The sequence below is a fragment of the Salvelinus fontinalis genome, chromosome 25 (genome assembly GCF_029448725.1).
Source record: "Salvelinus fontinalis isolate EN_2023a chromosome 25, ASM2944872v1, whole genome shotgun sequence".
In the NCBI taxonomy this organism is placed as follows: domain Eukaryota; kingdom Metazoa; phylum Chordata; class Actinopteri; order Salmoniformes; family Salmonidae; genus Salvelinus; species Salvelinus fontinalis.
The window spans coordinates 19695114-19710139 of record NC_074689.1 but is presented as its reverse complement, the minus strand read 5'-3'; the positions used below and the strand labels follow the sequence as shown (position 1 = coordinate 19710139).

General features: G+C 41.3%; 2 protein-coding genes across 3 annotated transcripts in view; one reads left to right on the top strand and one right to left on the bottom strand.

Annotated features, from left to right (window-relative positions):
* Positions 1–1763: 1763 nt before the first annotated feature.
* On the top strand, positions 1764–13619 carry LOC129822951 (chondrolectin-like). Of its 2 annotated transcripts, none has more exons than XM_055881537.1 (8): positions 1764–2425; positions 8005–8180; positions 8353–8546; positions 8650–8825; positions 9072–9122; positions 9254–9340; positions 9530–9626; positions 11730–13619. In XM_055881537.1, the coding sequence occupies exons 1-8, from the start codon at positions 2326–2328 to the stop codon at positions 11812–11814; spliced, it is 966 nt and encodes a 321-aa protein (XP_055737512.1). In that variant the 5' UTR covers positions 1764–2325; the 3' UTR covers positions 11815–13619. The 2 variants fall into 2 exon arrangements, with proteins under 2 accessions (XP_055737512.1, XP_055737513.1); XM_055881538.1 differs by having other exon boundaries at positions 1765–2425; positions 8650–8807.
* Positions 13602–15026, bottom strand: part of abcc13 (ATP-binding cassette, sub-family C (CFTR/MRP), member 13) — a 31009-nt gene continuing 29584 nt past the window's right edge. Inside the window, exon 19 of the mRNA XM_055881539.1 lies at positions 13602–14897. Within this exon, the coding sequence (XP_055737514.1) occupies positions 14771–14897 (127 nt within the window). The 3' untranslated portion in view covers positions 13602–14770. The remainder of the gene's footprint in view (positions 14898–15026) is intronic.

The following is a 15026-nucleotide window of genomic DNA, read 5'->3' as shown; positions in this document are numbered from 1 at the left end:
CTTTTCTCTCTCTCTCTCTCTGTTTCCCTCTCTCCCTCTCTCACAAACCCTCTCTCGCTCTCTTTCTTATTTTCTGTCTTTCTTATCTATTCTCATTTCCTGACAGTTCATGTTTAATCTGGCCTCTTGATGATGATGATGGCAGCAGCAGCTGTAATAATGCTCTGGCCACTTTATTGATAATGTGTCAGAGAATATCTTAGTGTCGTTATTGAACACCTCCCGTCCGACCAGAAAACCCCAATTGCATTTACCCATTTACCGAAGAGGAGGGTGGAGAGGAAGGAGGGATGAATAGAGAGAGGAGGAGAGTAGGGAGGGGGGCATAAGCGATCAATATCTAACAGTGAATTAAGTAATAGCATATTTTGTGTCAATGCATATTACAGCGTGTTTAACAGCAGAGGGCCATAACAGCCTTGCTCCATATCGCTATAGCGACCAGATCAATACAACACAGAGAGAGAGGGCCTGTCTGCCAGACAATGTCATTGGCTATCATCATAACTATATGAAATTGTGGGAGAACAATATGAAAATCATTTCGATATTTGGGTTGTTCTACCAATTTGATGCCTTTTAAGAAGTGTGACTTGGTCCCAACATTTTTTAGATTTCACCCAATTTATCATTGTCATAAAGAGCACGTTTAACGTAATAAAAACATGTTTCCCATCTCAAGGTTATCAATAAAAAATTATAATATAGTAAGTGCCTATTAAGAGCCAAATAAAGTAACATAGTTGACTGTAACAGAGTTGATGATTTCATGTTAAATCAGCCATAAATCCCCTTGGGACAGAGGGAATGGAAGCTTGTTGTGCGCAACAGGGAGGTTTAGTTGAATCCAAGATTCACCAAATGTTTTTTATTGCTAAAACATTTCTAATCAGTCTATCTATGGGTAACAGGGTTGATGTGTTATGCTCGACGCCTCAGTTCTTCACCACAAAACACCAGAAAATGGTCAAGAAGAGTAGAACCAGCTCACCTGCTTTTACACCATGATTTGACTATTAGATGTTCAATGTTTCTTTAAAAATATATATTTTACATGCAATAGTTTCACTATTTTAAAACGAGAGTTAAATTCACTTAACAGAGTTCAGCTTAAAATGAACGGGCAAATGTAAATGAATCACTAATCACATGAAATGAATAGTAATCTTCAGAAATGACTTTGTCAAAGCAACAAAATAACTAGGGCTTTACAATGATGGTGTAAACTTGGAGACTTTGGGTTGAAGTCTTCCTAGAAGTGACACAGGAATGACTGAGGGATATGTCAAAATGCTGAATTTATTCATATAAAAACAAATCTGATTTATTTAATTATCCATGTGGTCTATATTAAAGCATCATTCATTTAATATACAGGCTTTTAAAATTCAATATTGGTGCACAATTTCTAATTAAAGGGACACAAAAGGCACTCATTTGATGGAACAACCCATTTACCTCTGGTCTCTGGCCTGGCATATTAGTATGCGTTTTTATTTTATTACTCTCCCAATGCTCTGGTGTATAGATATAGTTTCCATCTATTTTGATTGGATTTGACAGTTGAAAGGGGGGGGGGGGGGGGGGTTGGTTAAGTCCCAGGTGGCTACCGTGGTGACCCCAAGCCAGGACAGCTAATATACATACAATGTAGCCTCCCTCTGTGTCAGCGTACCTGCCAAGAGTTCTGAACCTTTAAGACACCAGCATGCAGGAGTAACCCTCTAGAACTGGACTCTCAAATGTAGTATAGTTTATATTTTAGTGAACCGTATTGTAGCTTAATCCTAATATTAGTTTATACTTTGACGCATTTGCTTAAAGTGTTCATGCAATTATATTCCATCTAATCTCAAGCATGCTATCAATGGATTTCGCACATATAGATTGGGGAGGTGTGCGAGGCACGTGTCACGAGGCTAATTAAATAGTCGGTGGGGCGCGAGGTGACAGCTGTGTGTGGTCGATCAGTTGCAGAGGGACTCAGCAACGAGAGGGGGATCGATAAGCGCGCCTGTGGGAGCCACTTTCGCAGTTTCACTGTCTCTGGTGGGCTGTCTGCACGAGGCGAGCCCCCGTTCTTAGAACATTTTCCGGTCCTCGAGCGCGTGAGGGTGCCGGTACGAATCTCATTAGAGCATCTTGCTCACTGCAAAGTAAAAACCGGAAATTTGGGTGGAAACCATGACAACAGCAGAGACTGAGAACAGAGTCGCAGTCAACAAACTGGCAGTAGACCGGTGAACTCTGATGTGAGCGAAGGAGCTTTTTTATTTTTACAATACCATTTTTATTTCAAAGCTCTGGCTTTTTCCTCTGTCAAGTATGCAATCATCTAAGAAGAGCGCGGAGCAGAATATCCTGAGAGTTCTATGCGGAGTGATGGTCATGGCCTCGAGCGGTCACAGCGCAAGAGTTGTCAGTGGTAAGTTGATGATGTGATCATTTTTATGGTCAGTTTTTCACATATTGGTCTACTTTCAATGATCGTATAAAACAAATAAGCGTTATAAAATAATAACATTTGAATATTGGTGGTATTTCTGTTATAATTCCTTAACCATTCTCATCAAACAATAATCTCAACCATAAAGTACCAGTAAAATATTATCTTTTGTGACTAGGTTAAAGTTATAGGCCCGATTGTACCCTGATGAAGACAGCTTGCCTGTCGAAACGTTGGTAATTAAATATTTTTGCATCTGAGCTCCTAGAGTGTGCGGCTCTCCTTTATTTTCTAGTTTTCTACTCCGCTAGCCAGCACCTCGCCTACATAGGTGTGCGTTTCTTTTTTCTTCTAGATAGGCCTATAGCTCATCATCATCATAACCACCACCATCATCATCATTCAAATTAGATGGACATTTGTGAATTTTGTTAGGATTGGAAAATATACATCAATCTATAAGATTAGGTTCTGACACAAATAAACATTTTTTCCACATGGAATCATGTTTTCTATTCCTTCCATTGTTCATGTCAAAAATGTAATTACATGTAAACTGCTACAGTTTTGCTTTTATTGCATTGCTACAGTTACAGATGATGAGGTGTGTCACATGTGCTTGCTTTCATACATGTGTATGAATGTGTGTTTGAGCCTGTTAGAGTTGGTTTACCCTGGAAACTGGATTTATTGGTTTTATTGATTGTAAAGATTGAGTCTATTTTCTGTTCCTTCCCTCTGTGACTAAATGTAGGAATATCTATGATTTACATCAGACTGCTATTCTACATGTGTCAGGGCTGTCGGTGTCATAGGGCAGGCAGCTGACTTAACATGTTTGCATTCAAATCCATGACATACTGTAGAGAGAGAGCAAAGAGAGAGAGAGAGAGTCTTATAGTCAGACAGATGACAGATGGGGAGAGTGGACAACTTTTAATTCATTAGTGGTGAGATATGCCCCTCTTTAACCTAAAATGTCCTTACTATGTGATTTAGTCTAAATAAACTGAAAAAGTGGCACAGATGAGGGAGAAGACAAAGTGACAGAGGGAGAATCAGTGAGAGAGATGGGTTGATGTTCCAAGATAGGGAAAGTGCAGAGGATGAAAAGGGGATGAGGAAGAGGGGTGAAGGAGAGAAACAGAGGAAGAGGTGAAGGTGGGTGAAGGAAGAGGAGGCTGTTAGAGGAAAAGAAAGGGAAAGAACTGATGAATATGTGGATCTGAGGAATCAGAGCAGAGGAGGCCGGATAGAGGGAACCAATGAATAAAGGAGAGAGAGCGAGAGAGGAAGAAAGAAAGGGAGAAAGGAAAACGATGACGCTTTGGGTTGAGAAGAAGAATTTTGAGGTATCAGAACAGGAAGATGAGGCAGGATGGATGGAGGGAATGAACGAAGAGAGGAAGAAAGACAAAAGGGGGTGAAAATGCTGAGTCTGTTGGTCGTCTGTGCGCCCCGGTCCAAAGTGATGATAGTGCAGATCTGATCTAGACCAGGCAGCCAATCATTTAAAGTACCTCCTGGCCACACTGCTAATGTTATTATTAGGCCTCTTTAACTGCCTGTGTATTAATCACTGGTATTATTCACTGATGCACGCATGCATGCATATACACGCACACGCACACACACACACACATATTCGTGTACACACACGTTTTTTTATGAGTCAGTCGAGAATCTGGGCCAGATCTGCCACTTTTCACCCACTTAACTGCCATCATAGAGTACAGCTTTATAATGCTGAATATTGTGTGCTGCATGTGTGTGATTATATTTGTGTGTATGTGTGTACCTGTGTGCGTGCATACTTGTGAAAGTACAGGTGTCTACTCTGTGTTTGTGGGTGTGTCTCCTCTGTGTTTGTGGGTGTGTCTCCTCTGTGTTTGTGTATACGTACAGTACAGCATGACTGCTGCTTACTGTAAATGTCATATCAGTGTGTGAACACATCCAGTAAAAGTATGTTTGTGAGCGGTAACAAGGCTGTTTTAGAGTGGGCTTCCAGCCTACAGTGTGATCAGCAGCCCTGTTACTACAGTCAGTTAGCTAGAGTCACTTCCTGATTGACAGAGGATATTGACTACACTAGGAAAGTTTGACGGTAAATTCTAAGGTACTGAGAGGATGCGCATGCGATGACCACATCCTTTTGGCGGGAAGCCAAAAGTCATTAAGGGTGTGTGTGTGGGAGGGGGTCGAGGGATTGTGTACAACTGATAAGTTCAATGGAGATGTTTGCATTCACTTAAGACCTTCAAACCACTTCTTAAGATCAACAGAGAGGTATCTGAGTCACTGAGGTATCACTAATATGAACTGATTTTTAGATTGATAAATTAGTTGTTTGGTGAGGTGGTTGATTGACAGGTGGGTTGGTTGATTTGTGGACTGGTTGATTGACAGATGGGTTGGTTAATTTGTGGAATGGTTGATGGATGTACTGACCGGTGGAGGGGCTGATTGGGTGTAGATACAGTAGTCTGGTGGATTTACTGATCACTGATTAGATGATGGATGGTTTGTCAGATAGATGGAGGGAGGAAAAGACAAACACAGCCACGGCCACAGGAATGAGTAGAGAACAAGGAAGTACCTTGTTTTTGAAACGGTGGTGGAACCATTACTTGATGGCATTGGCTGTATTACTGGCATACTGATCTCGGCAAACAAGAACTGAAAATATCACGTAAATTACTACCATATGTGTTACGTAGTCTGTCCACGATAGATTACCGGCATACAGTAGTTGCCTAAATTGACTCCTATTGCATACAACTGACACAGATAGATTTGACATAATTGTTCATTGATTAGTTAATCAATCCTTATGTAAATTGTTTACTTACAATTAGGGTAGTGACGGTCATGGAATTTTGTATGACGGTAATTGGCCAGCCAAGTGACCGCGGTCACTGTAATAATCGTTTGAATATACTTATTTTTTGAAGACGCACATTTTCGGCTCTCTTTCGCTCCTGACTGCATGTGCTGCCATAGAAATAGAAGGAATAGAATGGGCGTCCCCATTCGAGTCAGTGATAGCATAGTGAGTGGACTGATGGCCATTGCGTTGAGCAGAGTAGGAAGTAAAAGCAGGAAGAAAAAGCAGGAAGTGTACCCATCAATATGTGCTGTGATTTGTTGATTCAACTCAACTAACATTACAAAAAATACATTCCATGGCCTGTGCCACATACGTTAACATCATCTGAATAAACATTCTAGGGCTGTTGTGGTGACAGTCTTACCACCACACCGGCGTTCACGAGTCATGACGGCAGTCAAATTCCACGTGACCGTTTAGTCACGGTAATTTGGCTTCTCCAAGCTCTGATGCTGCTGAAGGTCTTTTGTAGCCTATCAAACTTGCAAACTGCCCGGTACTCAGCACTCTATTATCCTTCTAATCATTCTGACATATACCTGGCTGAAATGAAAATAAACCACGAAAAAAGCGTCCTCCATTCACTATTTAAATGCCAAGATGACATGTATTTTTTCCCCCTTCCTGTTTTGAGACTGGTGCATGATAATGGTCCATTCTAAATCAAAACTAATTTCACACATATATTATTTAGTATATGTAAAGACAAGATTAAATCAAGAATAGTCTGATGGGTGACAATATTAGTCTATGATGCCCAGTTTGTGTGCAGTAAGGCAAGAAACAGTGCACCCCCCCCCCCCGACTTTTTCAAATCATAGTCGCACACCTCAGCCCATAGGCCTATATGTTTTGAAAAGGTTTGTATCACAACTAAAGTGGCCAAACAACTTCTTCAAATGAAGCACATTAATCCGCTTTACAAGGTGTTTAGAGCCTAACTGGCATACATACGCAGCGCGTGACTTTCAAGTTTGGGGAAGATCATTTTCACCATAAAAATACACCTTTATTATAAAAGCCTTACATGCATAATCGCATTTGCGGTCACTTTTAAGATTTGTGTTTTCCCGCTAATTGATTGCATTTTGGAACATTTGAGCTTATGCCGTATGCGCATTACAACACTTATAATGTGAAGAAATAGCCTAATAGTTTATGAACATTTTAAGCTAATAGTTCTGATCCGTTGCATCAGCCTCATTTGCTTTTAAAATGTTTTTTTTTGATGCTAGTGATTGTATTAATTTGGGATCTATCCTATCTCACAACTGTCCCAGACGATGCATTGAATATTTATTTCTCGCACAGAATAGAATAGGTCAACTCTTTGTACTATGGGGGATAGTAGATTGACATAGGCTAGTGCTTTTGCTGTCTGTTAGGCCTACTCATCTTGTTGGCTGACAAAGGAAATGTGGACAGTTCTTCCAATATCTTCAATATGCGCCTCGGAATTGGCCAAGGACGCACACATGTGCGTCTTCACTTGTAGCCTGTGAGAAGGACCCGATCATGTGATGGACATTGGCTAATAAGAATTGAGATATCTCAGAGAGCCATGTGACTGAGAGGTGCTTCGGAGCACGCTGCCGGGGGAATTATAATTATTATATTCAGCACAAGGGCACAACGGCCACTGGCCGCAAAAGGCATGGATTTTTTTAGGGGGCATTATGGCCAAGCAAAGGGGATGTCGCCGGGAAATTCGAGGCATTCTCAAGTGTTTGTCAAATTGTGAATGAGAGGCTGATGAAGTGTGTACAGGCTGCACAAAAAAACAAAGCAAAGCTCATGCCTTTCATGCAACTTTTTTCAAATCATCATTAGTCACATCATGTAGCCTTAGAATGTATTAAAAATCGAAACATATAGCCCAACGTAACTCTAAATTAAGCAGATAGGAGGACCTGTTTCTTTTTTAACCGCTCTACAAAGAATAGCCGCATGTGTGCACTCCCTCAAATCGTTTGGAAAAAATATCCTTTCTATTTTATTCAGCTATTGTATTCTTCATACTATAAAATAATGCCACGGAATTCTAAGCAAATCTTGTTTACTAAATTAACTAGTGTAGCCTACAGCCATATGGCATAGCCAGATCCGGGCCTAACATAAAGACAACTCACAGTATGCTATTCTGTTAATCTGAAATAGACTACATTTTCTTCATGTCATATTTCTTTAGACCTGTCTAAAATAAGTCATGGATTTATTGGCATAGTGTAGGCTATTTTAAATGGATTTATTATACTTTTAGAAAAATGTAAATGTTCCAAAGGTTTGCATCAGTCCCTTGTAGGCTACTGTATGCATGGAAGTAAGGAGATGCTAAATTTATTTTTGTCAATTACCTTGAGACCGGCAGTTATTTGCTTGACAATCACCGGCTAACAAAGTTTCATGACCGTCACAGCCCTATAACATTCCCATGAACATTTTTGCATCACAATACCAGGCAGCAATTTCGAGTGTACCCATGATTTTACCAGTCAATTAGCCAGAGGTTCCAAGACCCTTCTATTCATTCTATTTCTATGTGTGCTGCTGAGGCAGGGAGGGGGGCGTTCCGATCTTCATCCATAACCGTCGGTTACATGGTTAGAAGGTAAATGTGCGAGCCCTACATGCAATCAATAGATAGATTGATGATCTCATTTGCCCCCAGGTCAGACGGTGTGTCAGGGAGGGGAGGAGCGTCCATGCTATAAGATTGCCTACTTCCGGGAAATGACCAGCCGGATTGCATTCAGCGAGGCCAGACAGGCATGTGAGATGGACGGAGGGTCGTTGCTGAGTGTAGAGAGCGCTGCGGAGCAGAGACACATAGAACACCTGCTACAGGTCAGTGTGTGTGTGTGTGTGTGTGTGTGTGTGTGTGTGTGTGTGTGTGTGTGTGTGACAGTACAAACAACAACACCAAAAACACCTCCTCAAAGTGCTCCAATCATGAACATGTTAATATATTTCTTATTTACTTATAATATACTTACAATATATATATTATTTCTTACAGGAGCTTCGGACCTCCTCAACAGGAGCAGGGACAGAAACGGGGGTAGGAGCAGGTACCGGTAATGGAGGAATAGCAGACGGGGATTTCTGGATCGGGCTGATGAGGACAGAAGGAGAACACACACAGGAAAACGGCGGCTTCGCCTCCTGTCCTGACCTCTACCTCTGGACCGATGGGAGTGTGTCCCAATTCAGGTGTGTATGTTTCACACAGCAACTGTTACTTTGGTGAGGCTTTTGTGTATGTCTGTATTTTAATTTGAATATGTGTATTATTGTGTGTGATTGTGTGTGTTAGGAACTGGTATTTTGACGAGCCGTCGTGCGGAGGGGAGGCATGTGTAGTGATGTACCACCAGCCTACAGCGCTCCATGGGCTGGGCGGGGCCTACATGTACCAGTGGAACGATGACAGGTGCAACATGAAGCACAACTTCATCTGCAAGTACGAACCAGGTACGCAGCATCACACAGGTACGCAAATGTCACGGCAGATGAGATGAGTTCTGTGTGTTTTGTCGAGTGTTCTATACGTTTCCCTTTTAAAAGGTTGTTATATCTAGTTTTTATTCTAAAAAAAAGTATACCCCCCTTTTTCTCCCAATTTTGTGATATCCAATTGCGATCCAATTGTGTTTTAGCCTGGTAAAACATTACACTAACAGAAATGCATATCAGTTTTGTTTAATCAAGTTTTTTCTGATTCTGATGTTGATCCAGAGAGCCGTCTGGGGAAGGAGCAGGGGGACAGGCCTGGAGCTCGTGACCCAGGTGAGGAGGCACACACTGGGGCATAGCCCGGCCACATCAGCCCCACTCCTGGAGATCAGCATGGTTGACTGCATGAGGGTATCAGTTAGTATATCCCTTTTTGATTCAGTATCTTTGTCTGTCTGTCCCAGATGTGGCGGTGGTGCAGGCAGATGAGGTCAAACAATCCGGACCAAGTGAGGACGACGCCCCACACGTAGTCATAGCTGGAACCTCAGGTGAGACCGGTGGAGGTGAGACAGGTGGAGGTGAGACAGGGAGGTGAGACAATTAAATGGTATGGCAGGACACCAGAAAGTGAGACGTGGTGTAGCGATGATATGGAATGTAAGACAGTGTTTAAATAGAGTGTAATTGCTGAAATAGCCTCTCTGGAGCTCCATCTCTGCTCTATCCTCCTTCTGCAGGTATGCTGCTGGTTTATGTAATCATCCCCACCATCCCTCTGCTGCTGCTCATCCTGGTGGCTTCTGGGACTTGCTGTTTCCAGATGTTTAGTAAGAGGTGAGACATGACACACCACTGCAACAACAGAAACCTCAACTCCCTATGGTACAACACAACTGAACACACTAAGTCCCCGGTGTCCCCAGTACTGCCTTACTGATAACAACTTCGCTAAAATATCAATCTATGATCCTCATACAAACCAATCGTATAATATTCTCTTATATACTCCTCTTTCTCTCATTTTCAATCACACTTACACTCCCATCAACTCTTTTTTTTTTATTCCTTGAATTGGCATACTCAAAATTAATCAGAGAAACAGCTCAATCTCTGAACCCTACCCCCCCCTGTTCATCCACTAATGGATGGGTCCAGTCCCCCCATTCCTGTGCTGTGATGGATGGGTCTGGGCTGTAATTGTTTGGTAAGAACAGTGCTTACTCAGTCATAATCACTGGCATAACACAAGGACGCCTTGTTAGCAAAGAGTCATTTAGCATAACAGCCCTGGCCACTGGCTCAGCCCTCTGTCATTAATTATTATTGTGATTGTGTGTAGGCGATGTGCGTGTGTGTGTGTTACCCTACTCTGGCAACAGATAGGGTAACACATTCTATGATTTCTGGGTCGATAGCTGGGCCCGGTCGATGGCGTTCCTACAATAACCAAAGTGCAACTCCAGCACATTGTATAATGCCAACCAACCTCCCTACCCCGCTACTGTGACTTTACATCTCCTATATAGACACTCCCAGCTCTCCTCTGCCTTGATTGGGCAGCAACTTAGTTTTTTTAATTTATCCAGTTTAGTATCGCTGTCCGTCTGATTTGATGTGTATTTAAAAGTGGTGTAATGTACTTGAAGTAAAAATACTTCAAAGAACTACTTCAGTAATTTTTGGGGATATCTGTACTTTACTATTTCTATTTTTGCCAACTTTATTTTTTACTTCACTACATCCAAATGTTTAAAAAAATGTACACCCAAAAGTACTTGTTACATTTTGAATGCTTAGAAGGACAGGACAATTGTCTAATTCACACACTTATCAAGAGAACATCCTTGGTCATCCCTACTGCCACTGATCTTGCGGACTCATTAAACACAAACGCTCATTAAACACAATTCTTCATTTGTAAATTAATGTCTGAGTGTTGGAGTGTGCCTCTGGCTATCCGTAAATTAAAACAAGAAAATTGTGCTGTCTGGTTTGCTTAATATAAGGAATTGGAATTGATTTATACTTTTACTTTTGATACTTAAGTATATTTTAGCAATTACATTTACATTGGATACTTAAGTATATTTTAGCAATTACATTTACATTTGATACTTAAGTATATTTAAACCAAATACTTTTAGAATTTTACTCAAGTAGTATTTTACTGGTTGACTTTCACTTTTACTTGAGTCATTTTCTTTTAAGGGAGCTTTACTCTTACACAAATATGACAATTGGTACTGTTTCCACCACTGGTTTTTAACATATTTCCGATAGCTGGGGAACTGAGATGGAATATACAGACAGAGACCAGTTAATCACGCCTCTGACTCCCACCTGCCGCAGTAAAATTCTTCCTGAAACGCTCCCAAAGCCCTAACGCGGCTAGAAGGGATCAAGCTTTTGTCAAATGAACGTCAAAAGTTGAAATGTTTTGCATTTAACCTAATTCTCCTAACCTGCTATGCTAATTCTCCTAACCTGCTACATTAATTATCCTAACCTGCTATGTTAATCATTATAACCTGCTTCGTTAATTATTCTAGCCTGCTTCGTAAATGTTTCTAACCTGCTACAAAAAGTCAAATCTGATTTGACGCTAGGGTCATGGCCCTTCTAGCCATGACCCTAGCGCGTGTGAGGTCTCTCCTTTACAACAGGCGACACACTTGAACTTACAACACGACAAACGCGATCTGAGGAAATATGGTTTATGAGGAGTTATGAGTAGGCAAGGATCCAGAGCTTTATCGCTGGGTATGGCTGGCACAGAAGTGTTTGTGTGAGCAACAGCTCTCGTGTTTAACACACACACGCACACAACCACACACGTACACACAGTTTTGTTTTACGATTCATCTGTGGGTCTACTATTCTAATTTAGTTTTGTTCTACTATTGTTCATTCTGTTTCCGTTGTTTTTATTTCATAAAGCAAACCACGGACCAAAACCAGTGTTAACCACCAATCAACGCTCTGGATCTCCAAGACACCCAAGACAGACAGCATGGAAGTATGAATGGCAGGTTACATCACAAACAAGATAAACAGATCAGGCAGAACTAACTGAATGATACCTCTCTTTCCCTGATACTATCCTTGTTCTAAATACATCTAACTATCCACCTCAACCAATGACCTGCTCTCCTCTTCTGCATTTCCTTTGTTCAATTTGTTCATGTCTCCAACGCTCTGTTTAGTTTTTCCTTATTTCCTTTCTCCTCCCCTCCACCCCTCCTGTCCTGTCCTCCTGTTAATGTGTTCCAGCAAACAAAAATGAAACGACTTAATGGATAATTTGGCAATCCTCGTACCTCTCTGATATCAAGGTAAACCTATCGTGTTGCCTTTTCCCATTGCTGCTGTTGCCAGGGAGTTTTTGCTGGAATCCTGGTGTCTGTACGCATGTGTGAGTGTGAGCATGCTACCGTTTGTGTACACTAATGTGTGTGTGTGTGTTACATTAATTGGTTCCAAACAGAGGAAGTAATTAACTATCAGTAATTAAGGGTGGTGCGAGGGGGACCCTGATAAAACAAGGAATTGAACCATCCCCTGTGACCAGGAATAGGGTCAGAGCCACTTAACACATCACACAGATTTACTCCTGAACAGCAGCACACAGCAAGGGGTAAGAGGGGAGAGAGAGTGGGGAGAGGAGGGAGTGGGGGAAAAGAGGAACATTTAAGGGAAAGTGAATAAAAGATAAAAAGAGAAGGAAAGAGTGGGAAAAGAGGCAGGGAGGGGGGAAATAGGGAAATAGGACTTTAAAATGGAATTTGAAGTGTGTTGTTTGATCTGCTTCCCGTTGTTCAGAGTTTAGTACTAGCTTAACTCTCTGTTCCCTCACCGGGGAGCTATGTCTCAGACAGATCAGTCAGCTAAATGACTTTCCTAAATGTCCTGAAACAAAATGATTACCTAGTTATTATAGAAAGAGGAACTTGAAAACATACTGAACTGATTATCTGTGTCTGTTGTCATGCAGAGGGACATTATCAACGTTGACCATGACTTTCTGTTGTGAAGGTATAACGCTATTTCTTATTCTTGTTGTTATCCAAAACGACACACTATGTTTTGGGAGAGGTCGCTACCAAGATGAGGACCAAAGCTAGTGAACACTACAGAAGAGGCTTTCCATGATCCAATCTAATTGAATGCATATTGCCAGTAAATATCTCATGGATGAAACAGTCAGTATTTATCCAATATTTATCACCGCCTGATATGAATACTGTAAGTGCAGTTTTGTGCATGTTACATGGTCTACAATGTTATATTTTATATTCCGTATAAGCATCGTCTAATGTGAGAGATTATCCACCTGGCTAATATTGATACATGCCATACATCTCAATTTATCCTCAGATGTCCTATGTTATTGCTTTTATATGATGGAATATATGACCGTACTACATGTGTTTTCTTTCAAAGGTAAACACACGTGTAGCACGCTCAACCATTGAACAAGGTTTTAATAAGGGATTTGTGTATATTTCAGTGTGTATGTGTTGGATGGAGTGTTGTACATACATTAGGTTCTAGAGTTTCTAGAAACACATACAGTAGATCAGTGGTACATATATGAGACTAGGTTCTGGTGATGGTATGGTACGTTTTGGAGCCTGTGTGTGAATGTGTTGTTAAGAAGTGGTGTGTTTTGTACCCAGCGTTGTGATGCAGTCACTGTCCTGCTAGCATGTCTACCCACAGCCAGAGATGAAAGCAGAGTTTATATAGAGCCTTGTAGAAACTTAAAGAAACCTTTTTCACCCATAACTTGTTTTGTGACAAGATTACTCAATAAAAGGCTTTATGTGATTCATGGATGTCAGTGTTTAATTGTGCATTTTCGATGATGAGACATGACACACACGCACACACTGAAGAGTGTGTGTGGGTTACCCCTAGTCTGTTATTAGTCGTACTTTGTTAAAGTGATTAGCCTGCCAATTAAACTTATCAGTCCTGTGCTTCAACAAGAGCACACACACACGGAGGTTCTGGTAATTATAGATATGAGTAATCACTGCATTTTAAAGCTCAGGGTAGAATCAAGAAAATAGAACCTTAAACATTTGATGTTCATTAGAAACACACACACACACACTGCATCCTACATATTGCGATGATCAGTTACAATTGATCATGCATCGTCAGAATGAGATCAAAAGGACACAATACATTTTGTATACATTGTACAGATTTTGTATAAACAGTACTGGCCAAGCCTGAATGTACCCGTACCAGTAGATACAGAGCTGGATGGATAATCCTGGTCAATAAAAGCCCTCTTCAATCAGAACAGATTTATGCCTGAGATCAAACAAATGAAGAGAAGGGCAGTTGGGAGAGAGACACAGAGAGAGTCTGTAGTCCAGGCAGTAGTTTGTTGTGCTGGTGTCAGTCATTCAGATAAACTTGCTGTATGTATTGAGTGCTGTGCTTACTGCGCTGTATTTGTTGTACTTTTAGTATTGATCCTGTATCATAACATGGTCTGAGTACACTTAAAGCCTTGGCCACAGTCCATGCGGTTCCTCTATAACTCAGTTTCACATTGACCATATTGCAAAAGCATCACATTCACGGCAACCAGATAGCCCCATTGAGCCAAGATGGACGCTGCTGGTTGAGGATGAGGTAAGTAACCTCATCACAATGTATAGCCCTTTAGGATCCTCTTACGAGGGGCACTTAACACATGGTAATATAATATGGTAATTTAGCAGATGCTTTTATCCAAAGTGACCACAACTCTGGTGTTATTACTCTGGTGTTGAAACACACAACTCTGGTGTTATTACTCTGGTGTTATTACTCTGGTGTTATTACTCTGGTGTTATTACTCTGGTGTTGAAACCCCATGCTTCAAACAACTGAGCAAACTCAAACAGCTAGTCCAGCATCATTATGATCATGGGTAAAATGATCCTAGTTCTGTTCCTAATACCAACCTCCAACCTCACTCTTCACTCTTCTTCTGTGTCTTGGTGTCTATGTGTCTCAGAGAGCAGCTGGGAGAACAGTGCCCCCCTCTGGAGGAGAGCAGAGGCGCAGTCAAACTCAGCTACACGTCCCCCATCTAACACCAACACCCTGGAGAGGCAGGGAGAGAAGGAGGGGTAAAGAGAGATACAACTGGTCAAGCATATGGAAAAAAGTGAGCAATATTAATCTCTTATAGAATAAAATGACAGAACACAAATCCCACAGAAGAACACAGAT